This window comes from Pelophylax lessonae, assembly GCF_965119305.1.
Source record: "Pelophylax lessonae genome assembly, chromosome: 11".
Taxonomy (NCBI): domain Eukaryota; kingdom Metazoa; phylum Chordata; class Amphibia; order Anura; family Ranidae; genus Pelophylax; species Pelophylax lessonae.
Window position 1 is genome coordinate 148,459,136 of NC_138778.1, and position 17,859 is coordinate 148,476,994.

The 17,859-nt window shown below is 47.6% G+C and overlaps 1 protein-coding gene across 1 annotated transcript in view; it reads right to left on the reverse strand.

Moving 5' to 3' along the window:
- Window positions 1-17,859, reverse strand: part of ERBB2 (erb-b2 receptor tyrosine kinase 2) — a gene marked incomplete at its 3' end in the record, with an annotated part of 299,046 nt that overhangs the window by 130,308 nt on the left and 150,879 nt on the right. The window contains exons 7-8 of the mRNA XM_082272837.1: window positions 3,008-3,149; window positions 2,804-2,920 (exon numbers count right to left, since the gene is read on the reverse strand). Of these exons, the coding sequence (XP_082128963.1) occupies window positions 2,804-2,920; window positions 3,008-3,149 (259 nt within the window). The remainder of the gene's footprint in view (window positions 1-2,803; window positions 2,921-3,007; window positions 3,150-17,859) is intronic.

Here is a 17,859-nt window from a genome sequence, read left to right on the forward strand (position 1 = left end):
GTAGGGCTGTAGGCATGGTACAGGAGAATGCAGGGCTGTAGGCATGGTACAGGAGAATGCAGGGCTGTAGGCATGGTACAGGAGAATGCAGGGCTGTAGGCATGGTACAGGAGAAAGCAGAGCTGTAGGCATGGTATAGTAGAATGCAGGGCTGCGGGCATGGTACAGGGGAATGCAGTGCTGCGGGCATAATATAGAAGAATGCAGGGCTGTAGGCATGGTACAGGAGAATGCAGGGCTGTAGGCATGGTACAGAAGAATGCAGGGCTGCGGGCATGGTACAGGAGAATGCGGGGCTGTAGGCATGGTACAGGATAATGCAGGGCTGTGAGCATGGAACAGAAGAATGCAGGGCTGTAGGCATGGTACAGGAGAATGCGGGGCTGCGGGCATGGTACAGGAGAATGCAGGGCTGCGGGCATGGTACAGGAGAATGCAGGGCTGTGGGCATGGTACAGGAGAATGCAGGGCTGTGGGCATGGTACAGGAGAACGCTGGGCTGTGGGCATGGCACAGGAGAATGCGGGGCTGCGGGCATGGCGCATGAGAATGCGGGGCTGCGGGCATGGCGCATGAGAATGCGGGGCTGCGGGCATGGCGCATGAGAATGCGGGGCTGTGGGCATGGTGCAGGAGAATGCGGGGCTGTGGGCATACTATAGGAGGTTATAGGATTTAAAATGGTGTCCGCCCGGCCCCAACCCGTCACCGCGTATGCGCCGCTCGGGAAAGCCCGTACATGTTTGACTATTCCCGGAAATAGTCGAACATTTACGGGCTTTCCCGAGCGGCAGCACATGTGCAGTGTGCATGTCAGGCCGGCCTGATAGCCGAAGAAGAGAAGAGGCGGCCGGAGTCCCATCGGGTCCCATAGCAAGGCAAAATTAAACAGGAACCAAATAACCTACCAGCATGTCTTTGGAGTGTGGGGGGAAGCCGAGGTAGCCTGGAGGAAACCCACACAGGGAGAACATGCAACACCAGGCAGGTAGTGCGGTGGTTGGGAATTGAACCAATGACCCTACTGCTGGCTAGGCGGAAGTGCTAACCACTTAGCCACTGTGCTGCCCAAGTTAAAGTGAAATTCCTGTCGAACACTTTCTTAAAAATGTACCTTCCTCCCAGAAGGGGTGTCTGACAATACCCTTCACCATCCGTATACCTTTTAGAATTGCTTATAATGTTCAAGTATGCTTATTATTTATTTTTTGTCATCAGTACCCATTCAATTCATTCTCCTTATTATGTACTAATTTATGGCAGACACTGTTCTCTTTTTTGTGCTTTTTGATAAACTTCAATAAAAATATTAAACCATGAAAACTGTAGATTCCCCCCTCTGCTTATCCTTTCCTATGTAAAAAAAGATCTGTATACTTACCTTTTTGCAGCCTGGTCCGGACACACAACCCCATAGCTACACTGTGACATCACCTATAAGCTCCCATAGCCCATTGTTGTCAACATTCCCTCCTCTCCCCTGCAGTCGCCACTCCATGTCACAATGGAGCCGGATTTGCGGGATCACATGACCGGACTTGGCTTAAAAAGAAGGTATACACATTTTTTTATATAGGAAAGGCAGGATAGGTAGCAGGAAAGGAAGGGGACATTTTCAAGAATAGTTTGTGATAGGCAGGAATTCCACTTTATTCTTATCTGCACAGTTTGATAAAAAAAAAAAAAGCCAAAATTTAGAGAGATCAGTAGCTCAAGCTGAAAGGGATGCCTTCTTCCTTCAAGGCAGCCATGTATGAAGTTTCAGTAAAATACAGAACTTGAAAGACTTTCTCCTGAGAAAATCTTTTATCTATGAATTCTTAAAGAGGAAGTAAACCCTCCTCAGGAAGTTGTACCTATAGGTAAGCCTATATTAAGGCTTACCTATAGGTACTGTAAATATCTCCTAAACATGCACCGTTTAGGAGATATTTACCTTTAATGCAGCCAGTGACGTCACTGGCGCATGCGCTCTGAAGGAACGGCAGATCGTGCCGTTCCTTCAGAGCCCCGTGCCGTGACCGTCGGCTCCCGCGCGCGTGCGCGGGAGTGACGTCACCGCGGCTCCGGCCAATCAGATGGCCGGATGCCGCGATCCCGGAAGACGGGCGACTATACATGTCGCCCGTCATACAGGTAAGCGGACGGCACGGCGGGGGCTCGTTCTAAGGTAAGTATTTCATAATGAGCTACTATGCGATGCATACTAGCTCATTATGTGTTTCTCTTTCAGGATGTAAAGAAGAGAAAAATTTTTTTTCTCGGTTTACAACCTCTTTAAAGTGTTACTAAACCCACAACAGTAAAATCAGTCTGTATATGCAGTAAAGCATGCTTGTTATACTCTCTCTGGAACTTAAGGAGTTAACCCTCTGCATTGTGGAAAAAGGCTGTTCAATCCTGTATGCACAGATCCTCCCCTTCCTGCATTGTTCCCATAACATGTTCGGATAAGACAGACTGCACATGCTCAGTTTGGTGTGTATTGGGGGAACTACTCAATATTACGTGGGTGGTCATGTTATGATGGGTGGTCATATGTTCCCTTTAAAATACAAATAATTAGTGGGTGATCGGTACAAATGTTCAGTTTTTGCGCGATACACAGCTGTCTACTGAAAACAGGTCACAGGAGTGCAGAACAAATTGCTCTCCTGTGATCCACAGGAAGTACAGCCAAACGAACTTTGGCTGTACTTCTTGTTTAAAATAGAAAAATAGTACTCAACACAAAAATTTAACATAGCAAAAAAACGTAGGAAATTGTGAACACACAATGTCCATAATTTATAGATTCGGATTACCTTTACTGCACTGGTTGGTGCACTTTTCACACTTCTGTACGTCTCCGACAATCACTTCTTGATTACCCTGTGGGCAGAGAAGAGTGCAGGATCCGACTTCCGTGGCCAGGTAGTTGTCTACATGTTAGAAAAGAACAAAGCATGTAAAACGGGTCACAATGCTTTCTTTACAATCTAGAATAATAGGAGAGGGGGGCATCTTACAAGGACATCGTACGACGCAACTTGCTCCAAATGTGTATCGTCCATCTTTGTTCATAACCGATTCATAGGTCTCTGGGTTGTAGGAGATTATAGGTGGACACAGCAGCTCACAAGTGCCATTGTTATTGAAATGGCGGCAAGCCTGTATAGAAAGTAAGCATAGATTTTTTTATTTTACAAGCTGGGGAGAAGGGACACAGTGCATCTGGATAGTATTCACATGGCTTCATTTTTTCTCCTTTTTGTTATGTTACAGCCGTATTCCAAAATGAATTAAATTCATTATTTTCCTCAAAATTCTACAAACAATACCCCATAATGACGTGAAAAAAGTTTGTTTGGATCCTTTGCAAAATTATAAAAAAAAAAAAATCGAATGTACGTAAGTATTCACAGCCTTTGCTCAATACTTTGTTGAAGCACCTTTGGCACCAATTACAGCCTCAAGTCTTTTGGAGTATGATGCTACAAGCTTGGCACACCTATTTTTGGGCCAAGCTTCATCAGGTTGGATGGGGAGCGTCGGTGCACAGCCATTTTCAGATCTCTCCAGAGATCTTCAATCGGGTTCAAGTCTGGGCTCTGGCTGGGCTAATCAGGGGCATTCAGAGAGTTGTCCTGTAGCCACTCCTTTGTTATCTTGATTGTGTGCTTAAGGTCATTGTTCAGTTAAAAGATAAACCTTCGCCCCAGCCTCTGGTCCAGAGTGCTCTGGAGAAAGGTTTTCATCAAGGATGTCTCTGTACATTGCTGCATTCATCTTTCCCTCGATCCTGACAAGTCTCCCAGTTCCTGCCACTGAAAAACATCAACAGGATGGTATTGGCCAAGTGATGAGCGGTGCCTGGTTTCCTCCAGACTTGATGCTTGCCATTCAGGTCAAAGAGTTCAATCTTTGCTTCATCACACCAGGGAATTTTGTTTCTCATGGTCAGAGAGTCCTTCAGGTGCCTTTTGGCAAACTCCATGCAGGCTGCCATGTGCCTTTTACTGAGGAGTGGCTTCCATCTGGCCACTCTACCATACAGGCCTGATTGGTGGAGTGTTGCAGAGATGGTTGTTCTTCTGGAAGGTTCTCCTCTCTCCACAGAGTAAAGCTGGAGCTCTCTCAGAGTGACCATCGGGTTCTTGGTCACCTCCCTGACTAAGGCCTTTCTCCCCTGATCACTCAGTTTAGCTGGGCAGCCCACACTAGGAAAAGTCATGGTGGTTCCAAACTTCTTCCATTTATGGATAATGGAAGCCACTGTGCTCATTGGAACCTTCAACTTGCAGAAATTTTTCTGTACCCCTCCCCAGATCTGTGCCTCGATACAATCCTGTCTCAGAGGTCTACAGACAATTCCTTGGACTTCATGGCTGGGTTTGTGCTCTGACATGCACTGTTAACTGTGGGACCTTATATAGAGAGGTGTGTGCATTTCCAAGTCACGGTCCATCAACTGAATTTACCACAGGTGGACTCCAGTTAAGTTGTAGAAACATCTCAAGGATGATCAGTGGAAACAGAAAGCATCTGAGCTCAATTTGAGTGTCATGACAGAGGCTGTGAATACTTATGTACATGTGATTTTTGTTTCTTTTTTTTTTATATTTCTATTAAATTTGCAAAAATTTCAAACAAAATACTTTCACATTGTCATTATGGGGTATGGTTTATAGAATTTTGAGGACAATAATGAATTTAATCCATTTTGGAATAAGGCTGTAGCATACCAAAATGTGGAAAAAGTGAAGCACTGTGAATACTTTCTGGATACACTGTACATGGTCTGAATTATGGATCATTTTTGTAGACAAGCTCTCTTGCCTAATAATGGTTTACGTATCTAATAATTAAGCCTAGCAGCAGGCATGCTTTGGCACACTCCTCTAGAGCTTCAATCTGCCATCAGACCCCCACCAAAATTATTCTGTGTATATATATATATATATATATATATACATACTCACACATATATATATATACAAGGTTGAGAATTACAAAACTGTAATCTACCATCTCCCTTGCACCTGAATTTGACAAAGAAGAGAATAATCTAAAACCTAGACAAACCTTTAACTTTTGCCTTTTTTATTGCCAGTTGCTAAACAATGCAAAGAGTGCTGTCACCCTATCTTCCAGCATACAGTGGGGAAAATAATTATTTGATGCCCTGCAGATTTTCTAAGTTTGCCCACTTACAAAGAAATGAAGAGTCTATAATTTTTTATCATAAGTGTATTTTAAATGGCAGACGGAATATCAACCAAAAATTTTAAAAAACACTATACAAATGTAGACAAGGCGCATATCCGACCGAGTGTAATACCCAGTGTAATACAGTTTTTATTGAAAGGTATTAAAATGATGAATAAGATGCACTCACATAGATACAGCAAGTACTGGGCATGTAACGAGGATCCTCTCTCCACCACCTGCCAAGGTTTCTGTCCCCGCGGTCATCGGTTCCCCGTCTGGATCCTTGTGCGCATGCGCGAGAGTAACGGCGGGGACAGCTGAGTCGGGTGCAGGCGTATCAGGCGGAGACGCCGGAGTTACAGCGGAGCGCGCGCTCGGGAGATCAGAAGGGGACCTTCACTTTCACAGGGGGCACTGATCGGGTATAGTGCGGAACTTGAAGAGGCCATACAGGGGAGAGGAATCGTTACATGCCCAGTACTTGCTGTATCCATGTGATTGCATCGTATTCATCATTTTAATACCCTTCAATAAAAACTGTATTACACTAGGTCAGATGTGAGCCTTGTCTTGTTTGTTTTTTTGCACAGTTTACCAATCCGCCACCCAGTGGAGTCGACTGGAGCTGCAGCGACCTAGTTTTAAATAGACTAATATTTAGAAGGAAGACACACTAGCAACCCTTGGACTGGTATGATTAGCGCACGGATGGTGAAAATCATTTGTGTGAATGTGAGTTACGGTAAATGAGTATTTGATCCTCTACCAACCAACAATAATTCTGGCTCCCACAGACTGGCTACAGTGTGTGCTCATGTGGTACACAGATTAGTCCTGTGAATTTAGGAAGGTGCTTCTAACGAGAACTCATTATGTGTATAAAAAAAAAAAAAAGACACCTGTCCACAGAATCTTTCTTCCATTCAAACCTCACCATCATGGGCAAGACCAAAGAGCTGTCAAAGGATGTCAGGGACAAGATTGTAGACCTACACAAGGCTGGAATGGGCTACAAGACCATCAGCAAGAAGCTTGGTGAGAAGGAGACAACAGTTGGAGCAATTATTCGCAAATGGAAGAAATACAAAATAACCATCAATGGCCCTCCGTCTGGAGCTCCTTGCAAGATTTGGCTCCCGGAGTAAGGATTATCATGCAAAAAGTGAGGGATCAGCCCAGAACTTCACGGGAGGAGCTTGTGAATAATTTCAAAGCAGTTGGGACCGCAGTCACCAAACAAACCATTGGTAACACAATACGCCGCCATGGACTGAAATCCTGCCTCACCCGCAAGGTCCCCCTCCTCAAGAAGGCACGTGTACAGGCCCGTATGGAGTTTGCCAATGAACATCTAGATATTCAGTGGACTGGGAGAAAGTGCTGTGGTCAGATGAGACCAAAATTGAGCTCTTTGACATTAATTCGACTCACTGTGTTTGGAGGAAGAAAAAATGCTGACTCTGACCCCAAGAGCACCATCTCTACAGTCAAGCACAGAGGTGGAGATATGGTACAGGCCAACTTTGCCACATTAACCGCTTGCCGACTGCGCACAGTATATTTACTGCGGCAGTCGGCCCCGGCCAGGCAGAGTGACGTAGGTCTACGTCGCTCGCCTGTCACTCCTTCCAGAGCCAATAGCGGGCGGGCGCGCGCCCGCCGAGGCGCGCGCCCGCCTCGGCTCGTTCACGGAGGAGTGCGGGAGTGTGACTGGCGGACCCGATGTCCGCCGGTCACACTACGATCGCCGCTACAGCGGGAGAAAGACAGAGCGGCTTGTGTAAACAAGCCACCTGTCAGTTCTCCCTGTGTAAAAGTGAAGATCAAACAGTTCTACTATGTAGAACTGTTGATCTTTGTTTTTACACTAGTAGACATGTCCCTACACAGTTAGAATCACGCCCCTAGGACACACTTAACCCCTCCCTGTCCAATACTGTTAACCCCTTCCCTGCCAGTGTCATTTTTGCAGTAACAGTGCATATATATAGCACTGATTACTGCAGTAATGTCACTGGTACCCCCAAAAGTGTCAAAAATGTCAGTCAAGGGTCCGATCTGTCCACCGCAATGTCGCAGTACCGCAAAAAAAATCGCAGATCGCCGCCATTACTCGTTAAAAAAAAAAACACCAAAAATGACAAAAATCTTTCCCTTTGTTAGTAAACGCGATAACTTTTGCGCAAACCAATCAAAATACGCTTTTTGCGATTTTTTTTACCAAACATAGGTAGCGTAAAACAAATTGGCCGAAAATTTTAAAAAATTTTGATTTTTACATTTTTTTTTGGGGGAATTTCATATAAAAAAAAGTGAAAAATATTGTTGTTTTTGCAAAAATTACGCTCTTTTTTTGTTTATAGCGCGTGATCAAAAAATCGCACAGGTGATCAAATACCACCAAAAGAAAGCTCTGTTTGTGGGAAAAAAAGGACGTGAAATTCGTTTAGGTACAGCGTCGCACGACCGCGCGATTGTCCGTTAAAGTCACGCAGTAAAAAATCGCAAAATAACCCCTGGTCTTTTAGCAGGAAAATCCTCCGGTGGTAAAGTGGTTAAGGGGCCATGGACAGGGCCTTGCATTGTAAAATCTTGGATGAGAACCTTCTTCCCTCAGTCAGAACACTGAGGATGGGTCATTGATGGGTCTTCCAGCATTAAAATGGCCCAAAACATACCGCCAAGGCAACAAAGGAGTGGCTCAAGAGGAAGCACATTAAGGTCATGGAGTGGCCTAGCCAGTATCCAGATGTTAGTCCTATAGAAAATTTATGGAGGGAGTTGAAACTTAATGTTGCCAAGCGACAGCCAAAAAACCTTAAGGATTTAGAGAAGATCTGTAAAGAGTGGACCAAAATCCCTCCCGAGGTGTGTGCAAACCTGGTAACCAACTACAAGAAACATCTTATCTCTGTGCTTGCCAACAAGGGTTTCTCCATCAAGTACAAGGAGGTGAGCTGCGAGCTAGATAGGGGGGGGGGGGGGGGGGAGACCTGTGGATGTGGTGTATCTGGATTTTGCTAAGGCATTCGACACAGTTCCCCACAAACACTTAATCTACAAACTAAGGTCTGCAGGCATCGACCACAAGGTTTGTTCCTAGACAGAAAACTGGTTACATGGTTGTGCCCAAAGGGTGGTGATAAATACCACGTACTCAAACTGGTCTGAAGTGGTAAGTGGGGTCCCCCCAAGGCTCAGTCCTGGGACCAATTTTGTTCAATTTATTCATCAATAACAGAGGACAGGATCATTAGCCCAATCTCAGTTTTCGCGGGTGACACAAAAATAGGCAGGGCAATAACTTCTCAACACGATATAGAAATCTTACAGAATGACCTGAACAAAATAACAGTGTGTGTAACTACATGGCAAATGAGGTTTAATTTAGAGAAATGTAAGGTACTGCACTTGGGGGCAAAAACAAATGCAACTTATGCTTTGGGGGGGGGGGGGAACCTCTGGGGGAATCCAAAATGGAGAAAGATCTGGGGGTTCTATTAGAAGATAGACTTAGCAATAGCACGCAATGTCAAGCTGCAGCTGCCAAAGCCGTCAGAATATTAGCATGCATATCCAGAGATAAAGCTATAATCCTGCCAATTTATAAAACCCTGTTCCACCCACATCTGGAGTATTCTGTCCAGTTCTGGTTGCCAATCCTCAGAAGGGATGTGCTGGAACTGGAGAGAGTCCAAAGAAGGGCAACTAAACTAATTAGGGGATTGGAGGACTTTAATTACGAGAAGAGATTAGAAGCACTTCATTTATTCTCCTTGGAGACGAGACACCTGAGAGGGGACATGATAGCGATTTACAAATACCTCAATGGTGATCCCAGCATAGAAAAAAACTATTTAGTCTAAAGGAGTGCAAGAGGACACAAGGCCACACAATGAGATTAGAGGAGAGGCGGTTTAACCTTTAACTGCGTAAGGGGTTTTTCACTTTAAGGGCGGTTAGAATGTGGAACTCTGTTCCACAATTGGTGGTAGCTGCGGGGAGTATTGCTACTTTTAAAAGACGAACGTGCATCTCACAGATCACAACATTCAGGGTTATGGGAAATGATCATGTCACTGACACACACACACCTGTACAGGTTGAACTGAATGGACTGTTGTCTTTATTCAACCTCAACTATTATGTAAGTACTAAATCATGTTTTGCCTGGGGATCAAATATTTATTTAACTCACTGAACAGCAACCCAATTTAGAATATTTGTATCACGTGTTTCTGCTGTATTTTTGGTTGATATTCTGTCTCTATCATTTAAAATACACCTACGATAAAAATTATAGACCCTTCATTTATTTGTAAAAGGGGCAAACTCACAAAATCTACAGGGCATCAAATAATTATTTCCCCACTGCATTTAGTTTCATTGTATGTAAGGGCTCTTTCACACGGTCCGCTCCGTAGGCGGATCCGTGTTGCTCAGCGGGGATCGATCCGCGATCCCCGCTGAGCCGGGCGGATGACAGCTCCGTCTCCGCTTGCAGAGCGGAGAGGGAGGTGTCTCAGCCCCCGCTGCCCTCTATGGGGGATTGGATGAGAGCGGACCGCTTGTCCGCTCTCATCAGATCCGATCCGATCCGATTACTGAACGGATGGAAAAATAGGGTTTCCATCCGTCCAGATTTCAAGCACAGGATCGGATGCGGATGGCAGCGGGTGTCAGCGGAGGTGTCTCTGCTGACACCCGCTGCCCCATAGAGCTTCATGGAGGATCCGATCAGATCCGCCTAAAAAACTGACAGGCGGATCTGATCGGATCGCCCGCGTGAAAGAGCCCTAACAGTACACAGCAGCTGGCTCTCTTTTGGCCGTGTCTCTCACAGACCCCCTACTCCCCTCTTTCTTTCTTCCTACCTGCTTCTTCATAACTCCTTCGGGAGTGGGTGTTTCCCCTTTCTTATCTCTGGACTATCCCTTTGTTACTCAACCGATATGTATAATACTAATGTGGCAGCTTTATTCTATACTTAACCATGTCAGCTGTCACAAAATTACCGGGCCACCCTGGGGCTTCTTTCCTGGGGGGCCAGGCCCGGACAGCTGGACAGGAGTTTTATGAGGTTTTTCCTTTGTTTGGCCGATGAGCACACTCTACACCTAAAGCTACACTGCCCCCTATCTCTGTGATCAATTACTGTTTTATGACCTTCCAATGCAATGTACTGTTTTACATGTTATTCCTTGTTATTGGTTATATTTCTCTGTACTTTGTTTTTGAAAAATATTTAAAAAAAAAAACGAAAAAGGAAAAAAATCGCCAGGACCAGAGATCCCAGCAAGGAACTAGGTCCTTACTCCTGACTAGGCAGAAAAAATACTGAGTGCCTATAGCAGGAATTGGGAGTATATCCCCTGGGACTGCCCCATAGACGTGGTAAAGCTTTCTCCTGCCTAGTGTCCTACTCCTGTAGGGGGCAGCATAACCCAATGGTCAAGAAGATTCTGGAGCTGTGTCCTTCAATGAACGAAAGTGAAAAGATATTATTTATTTTTGAGGCTGCCCTAGGAAAATATGCAATAATCATGGGGATATCATTGCACATTTGTAATCTAATAAATGAATGGTTGGGGGCGTGGCCTGGCACGGCATGAGATAGGACGTGAGTAGCTGGAGCTCCGCCGGAATTGTATCCTGCATCTTCTATCCTGTCTCCCCGCGACTGCTTACCGAGACCCGCTGCTCACCGGGACACTCCGGAGCCCATCCTGCTATGTCCCCGCCGAAAAAAATGTCCGAGGCGGCCGCCAAGCAAGATAAATTCCGCCGCCAGGACGGAGAGTCCTCCTCTCAAGATGGCGCCGGGAAGTCACAGGCTGTCGGAGCGGCGGCGGGCGCAGACACAGCTACAGTCCTGGAAGCCATATCTGCATGCCAAGCGACCCTGACAACAAAGATTGACGAAGTGAAGGTAGATATCTCCCTGATTAGGCAGGATATGAGAGGATATGGGGCAGCTGCGGGACAGGGTGACCAAGGCAGAGAACAGGATCAGCAGCGTGGAGGACTCCCTCCCCCCACTCCAACACTCCAGGGATCATCTTCAGCAGCAAGTCCACCAGATCCTACAAAAGCAGGATGATCTGGAAAACAGGCTACGCAGATGTAATTTGAGGTTCATCGGGTTGCCAGAAGGAGTGGAGGGCTCAGACCCCTCTAATTATCTGGAACAGCTCCTCATTCAGACTTATGGCAGGGAATCGCTGTCACCAACATTTGTTGTTGAAAGGGCACACCGCCTGTCGGGTCGCCCGCCGCCTCAGGGAGCTCCGCCGCGCACGTTCATAGCGAAATTTCTTAATTATCGTGACAGGGATACCATCCTTCGCCTAGCTAGAGTGAAAGGGAATATTCCGCTCGGGAATGGGAGAGTGGCGGTGTTCCCGGACTTCTCGGCAGAGGTACAAAAATGACGCAAGGGCTTCATGGAGACTAAACGGAGGCTTCGGGTCAAGAACATCAAATACGACATGATGTATCCTGCTCGTCTCCGGGTGGAAGGTGGGGACCGCGTCCACTTTTTTGATGATCCTGAGGCAGTTATCTCCTGGTTAGAGCACCTTGACACCCGTGGTTAGAGGTCGGTGGCCAACCCTTTTTTTTTTTTCCCTATCACTGCTGTGACTTATCCCCACACACTTCTTGGTCCTCCTTCCCCCCCCCCCATTGCCTCATTCAGCTGGTTGCCCCCTCCTGGCGACCCTCCTCTCATCTTTCCCCCCCTCCCCTATGCACGGACATCCGGACAGGCAACATGTATGAGAGACTGCCGCATGGGGTACGGAGGGGGGGGCTGCTTTCCTGCCTGGCTTGGACAGCTGCCCCTACCAAGACTTCCTACCCACTTCAGCGAGGAGACTTCACCAGTCGAGTTGGGGTTGGTGCAGGGCGGGGTGGGGGGTTACTGTTTTTCATGAAGTGCTCTTCATGATATGTTTATGATTACTTTTATTTTGTGTTTTTCCTTTTTGTGTGTGCAGAGATGGTGCAGTACGCTTATCTATGTTACTTTTATTATGGCTGTAGAGGATATGCGGTTTGCAGGGCAGGTATGTTATGTGGTGATGTTTGGGAGCCTGGAACTGTTGCAGCCTGAACCTTTCTGTTCGGTTAGATGGCCACCTTGAAATTAATGACCTGGAATGTCCGGGGCCTTAGAGACAAACTTAAACGGTCCGCAGCGTTTGCCTTCCTTAAAAAGCAACGGGTGGATATACTAGTGCTCCTGGAGACTCACCTAGATGGCCATATGCACCTTTCCTTAAAGAGACCTTGGGTAGGCTGGGCATACCACTCCATGTTCACCTCCCACTCTAGGGGGGTGGCGATCCTAGTGGCCAAAACGGTACATTTTCAGCTCCGAGGCTCCCAAACGGACCCACAGGGTAGGTTTATATTCTTACAGGTGTTGATTTTTGGGGAACCATTTTTAAATTTTGGCCTTCTATGTTCCTCCCCCTTTCTCCATGACAGTGATAGCAGCAGGCCTATCGTATATGTCCCAATTCCCCAGTATACCAGCAATTTGGTTGGGTGATTTCAATACTGTCCTTGACCCTTCCCTAGACAGGCTGCAGCCTCTCCCCCAGGCCCCGTCGCAGGCGACCAGCACTAGATTTGCCCGGTTGCTTGGGGCAGCGGGCCTGGTGGACTCCTGGCGGACTATATTTCCTCAGCAGAGGGCGTACTCCTGTTATTCACCGACGCACCATACCATGTCCCGCATTGACCTCATTTTGCTTTCCCGGGTCCTGACCCCGAGGCTGGTGATGGTTGGATTTTCCCCTCGGTCGCTGTCGGACCACAGCCCCTACTGGGCGGTGGTCAGGCTCGGCCTGGACAGGCCGCCCCCGGCTTGGCGTATCAACCCCATTTGGCTAACCCTGCTACCTGTTGGATGCCTGCTGGGCCCAGTTTTTTACTGAAAATGGGGGGACTGCCTCTCCTCTAGCGGTGTGGGAGGCGTTTAAAATGCATGCTAGGTCATCCCTACAGTCGCACATAAAAAGGTTTAAGGCCAGCTCCAGTGAGGCGTACTCTCGGGCAGTGACTGAGTTGCAGGAGGCTGATAGCGCATACCTGACAGACCCCTCGCCGGCGAATGCCTCCCGACTTGGACTTCTGTCGCGGGCGGTCTCTCAGGTGGAATAGGAACGGGCCAAGACTAGGTTGCTTTTCCAGAAGCAGAGAATATTCGAGCAAGGGGAGCAGGCGGGACGCCTGCTAGCTTACTTGGTACACTGCGAAGACAGGCCGCCGGTGGTGATCACCCGACGGACTGACTCAGGGACCCTGACGACAGACCCAGGGGAAGTGACGGAGTGGTTCCGCCACTTCTTTAGTCAATTATATTGCTCCAGGGCCCCCACGGACACTACAGACATGTATTCATTTTTAGACGCAGTGGAATTTCCCACGCTAGCTGAGGCTATGTCCAGATTCCCCAGGTCGAAGTCGCCGGGCACTGACGGTCTCCCGATCAAATTCTATGCTCAGTATTCTGAACTCCTTATATCGAAACTTCTTGAACTGTTTAATTCTATGTTTGAGGACTTCAGTATGTCCCCAACTATGCGGGAGGCCCTGATTGTATTGATACCAAAGCCTGGTAAGGACCTTCAGTGCCCGGAATCATATCGCCCTATCTCTCTCCTGCAGGTGGATGTTAAGCTCCTGGCCAAAATCCTATCCATCCGCCTGAATAGGGTGATTTTGTCCCTAATTCATGAGGATCAATCCGGATTCATGCCTGGCAGGAACACGTCATTTAACCTCCGTAGGCTCTTTATGAACTTGCAGGCTACGCATGACAACACCGGGGAGAGAGTAGTTGTGACACTGGACACGGCCAAAGCCTTCGATTCTGTGGAGTGGGGCTTTTTGTGGGAATGCCTTCGGCGTTTTGGTTTTGGTCCCAATTTTCTTAAATGGGTTCAGCTCCTCTATAGCGCCCCGACTGCATGGGTGCTGGCCAATGGGTGGGCCTCTGCGGAGTTCCCACTGGCCAGAGGGACCAGACAGGGGTGCCCGCTTTCCCCCTGCTGTATGCACTGGCAGCGGAGCCGCTGGCTATTGCCATCAGAGCTCACCCGGACATACATGGGCTCAGTATGAGACCCTTAGTCGAAAAAATAAGCATGTATGCTGACGATACTCTTTTGTACTTGGCAGACCCTGGGAATTCGCTGACCACGGCCCTCTCCCTTATCGAACAGTACGGCTCCTACTCCGGACTACAAATTAATTGGGACAAATCCCAGGTCCTTTCCATCGACACCCCGGCGCCTGCGGCAACTCTCGCGACGGGACCCCTACAGCGGGTAGACAACTTTAAATACCTTGGGGTGCGGGTCACGGCGCGTCCACGTGATTACATTCGGGACAATGTTCAACCTCTCTACCCCATGATTAAAAACAGGATTCAAATCTGGTCCAGATTGCCATTGGGAGTCATGGGCAGGGTGAACCTTATAAAAATGGTCCTACTGCCAAAGATCCTGTATATTCTCTGGCATTCCCTGATATACCTCCCACTAAAATATTTTAAGCAAATGGACTCACTCCTGAAAGCGTTTGTGTGGGGTAACAGTAGGCACAAGCTTTCCTGGCGTAAACTACAAAACCCTGCCTGCCTCGGGGGCGTGGCGTTGCCTGATTTCAACTCTTATTACCTAGCTGCACAACTATCTCAACTATTTCACCTTGACAAAACTGACAGAACCCGCTTCCTTTTATTGCTCTGCCTTGCCTGGTCTCACACGACAGGTGACCCTCTGTCGGTCATCCTGAGGGGCTGCAGGGGCGTAGGAATAAGGGGAGACTCCACCTCCATGTTGCACCATTATAGCCGCATTTGGGCGGTGGTGATTACCCCCCGTTGCATACCCTTACCCCCTCTGTGGCACAATGAGACTCTCCAGGAGCTCCGCTCAGTGCCGGACTCGGAGATATGGGGTGGTAGGTGTGTATATTATCTTTCCCACATTGTACGGGGGTCCACCCTAGGCACCTTTGAAGAATTGAGAGCCTCCCACTCACTCCCGGACTACATGTTTCGATATTACCAGCTTAGACATGCTTTTCAGGCCCAGATCCGGACAGCTATGACCCCTCTGGAATCCCTGCCAATCCTAGAGATAGTTCAGAGTACTGAGCCCAGCCACCTGATCTCTATTTTGTACTCGGCGTTACACTTGCCTTCCTCCACTGCCATTGCGTACGCTGTTAAGGCTGGCTGGGAACCGGAGGTGGGCGAAATGGAGGATGAGGATTGGTGTGAGGCCCTTGAGACCTGCCAGAAAGTGTCATCCAGGTTGTCTGACAGGCTAACCCAACTGTTCATAGTCCACCGTACTTACCTCACCCCGGTCAGGCTGGCCAGATACAGGCCTGGTCTCTCCCGGGACTGCCCACTGTGTCACGCATCTCCGGGTACGTTTTTCCATCTACTCTGGCATTGTCCCCGCATACAGGCCTACTGGAAGCAGATAGTGGCCTTCCTGCATGATACTATGGGATCCCCCCTCCAGCTTGACCCCAAACAGTGCTTACTGGGTATTTACCCAGATGAAGACATGAATAAATGCACGAAAACCTTTCTGCACCACACGCTTTTTATAGCCAGGAAGCTGGTGGCTAGACGGTAGATGAGGGAGAGCCCTCCAGATTTCCAACATTGGCTGAGGGAAGTAAACTCTGTCTTGCCGTACCATAAAATTATGTAAAAGAACCGGGGATGTCCCACTAAATACAACAAGATTTGGGACAGATGGCTCCAGAACTCGGCCACATGTACCTAATATTTTTTTTTTTCTCATTCTCTGCACTGCTCTGCTGGTATGTAGGCTGTGCCCTGTTGTACTGCATTGCCCGTGCTGCTCCATCCCTCTGCATTTTTGTAAACCTGTTCTGTCAATTTGTGATTGCACTTTACCGAAAGTTCTTGTTCGAACTTGGATCTCTACCTGTACCATGTTGGCTTGTCCCTTTTTTTTTTTTTTTCATAATAAAATCTCTGTTTTTCAAAAAAAATAAATGAATGGTTACCTTAGAAAGAAAATGAGAAAATGTAAACAAGATAAGAGACAATGAAACAAATTCATCAAGCTGCAATGGCATGCTAAAGTGGCCTCTAGAGCAGTGTTTCTCAAACTTATTTTAGTCAAGGCACCCTTTAAAATTATGGATAATCTGAAGGCTCCCTTTAGCGCCGGTTCACATACACGCGACGCTACTTCCCGGGGCGACCTCCGAGATCGCGGTGCGAGCAGCGCGCCGCGACCTCGGAGCGGCCGCCACGGACTTCATAACATTGAAGTCTATGGCGGTCGCCTCCTGGTCGCCCCAAAGAAGCTCCGGACCCTTTTTCTAGGTCGGAGCGACTTGTGTCGCTCCTATTAGAACGGGTCCGCAGCTTCCCTATGGGAGGCGACCTACGGCGACCTGTGAGGCGACCAGGTCGCCTCACAGGTCGCCCTAGTGTGAACCGGGGCTTAAAATGATGGACAACCTGAAGGCACCCTTTAAAATGATGGACAACCTGAAGGCACCCTTTAAAATGATGGACAACCTGAAGGCACCCTTTAAAATGATGGACAGCCTGAAGGCACCCTTTAAAATGATGGACAACCTGAAGGCACCCTTTAAAATGATGGACAACCTGAAGGCACCCTTTAAAATGATGGACAACCTGAAGGCACCCTTTAAAATGATGGACAACCTGAAGGCACCCTTTAAAATGATGGACAACCTGAAGGCACCCTTTAAAATTATGGACATTCTCGAGGCACCACATTCTAAAATATAAAAAATTTAAAAGATTTTATAAAAGATATAAAAGATTCTAATAGCTCTACATAAGCAGGCAAACATCTACACCAGGCATGTCCAACCTGCGCCCCAAAGGGCCGCATGCGGCCCGGAACCTCAGGCAATGCGGCCCGCTGCCCCCTGACAATTATTTTTTTTGCTGGGGAGGAAGGAAGTCAGGTCAGGGCACGGCCACAGCAGCTTCCAACTAACGGTAGGCAGAGGCTGCCTCAGAGGGGGGAGGGGAGCATGTGCAGTGTTTCTGACTCCTACCACCATGACCACTTCAAATCACTGAAGTGGTCATGGTGGTTAGAGTGTTCCTTTAATACATCTCAGAAGAAGTAAACCTCTGTATACTGATTCCATTTCACTTGATCATCCTCTAGTTGTGTTAAATCAGTGCGGGTGGCGCGGCGGCATTTTATTACTTATATACCTTAACTATAGTATATATATATTTAATATGCGGCCCGAGAAAATTTCTCTACACCCAATGTGGCCCAGAGAAGCCAAAAGGTTGGACACCCATGATCTACACGTAGGAAACGCAACACTAGAGGTGATTATTTAAGTCAAATACACTTTTGCACACTGGTACTGACTAGTATTCCAATGTTTCTCTTAGCCCACAATTTCTCTCCATTAGCTAATGTCACCCCAGTACTGAGGGAGAGGGGCACAAGAGGGTCAAACAAGGATGCTGTGGAGGCAACAGACATCCTCCTTATTAACGAATGACGTCACTGGTTGTTTAGATGCCAGTGTCTAGGAAGTCATAATGGTGCATAATAAAAACCTGTGGCTTTGTGCAACTTAAAAGGCAGGCTTTATCCACCTGCTG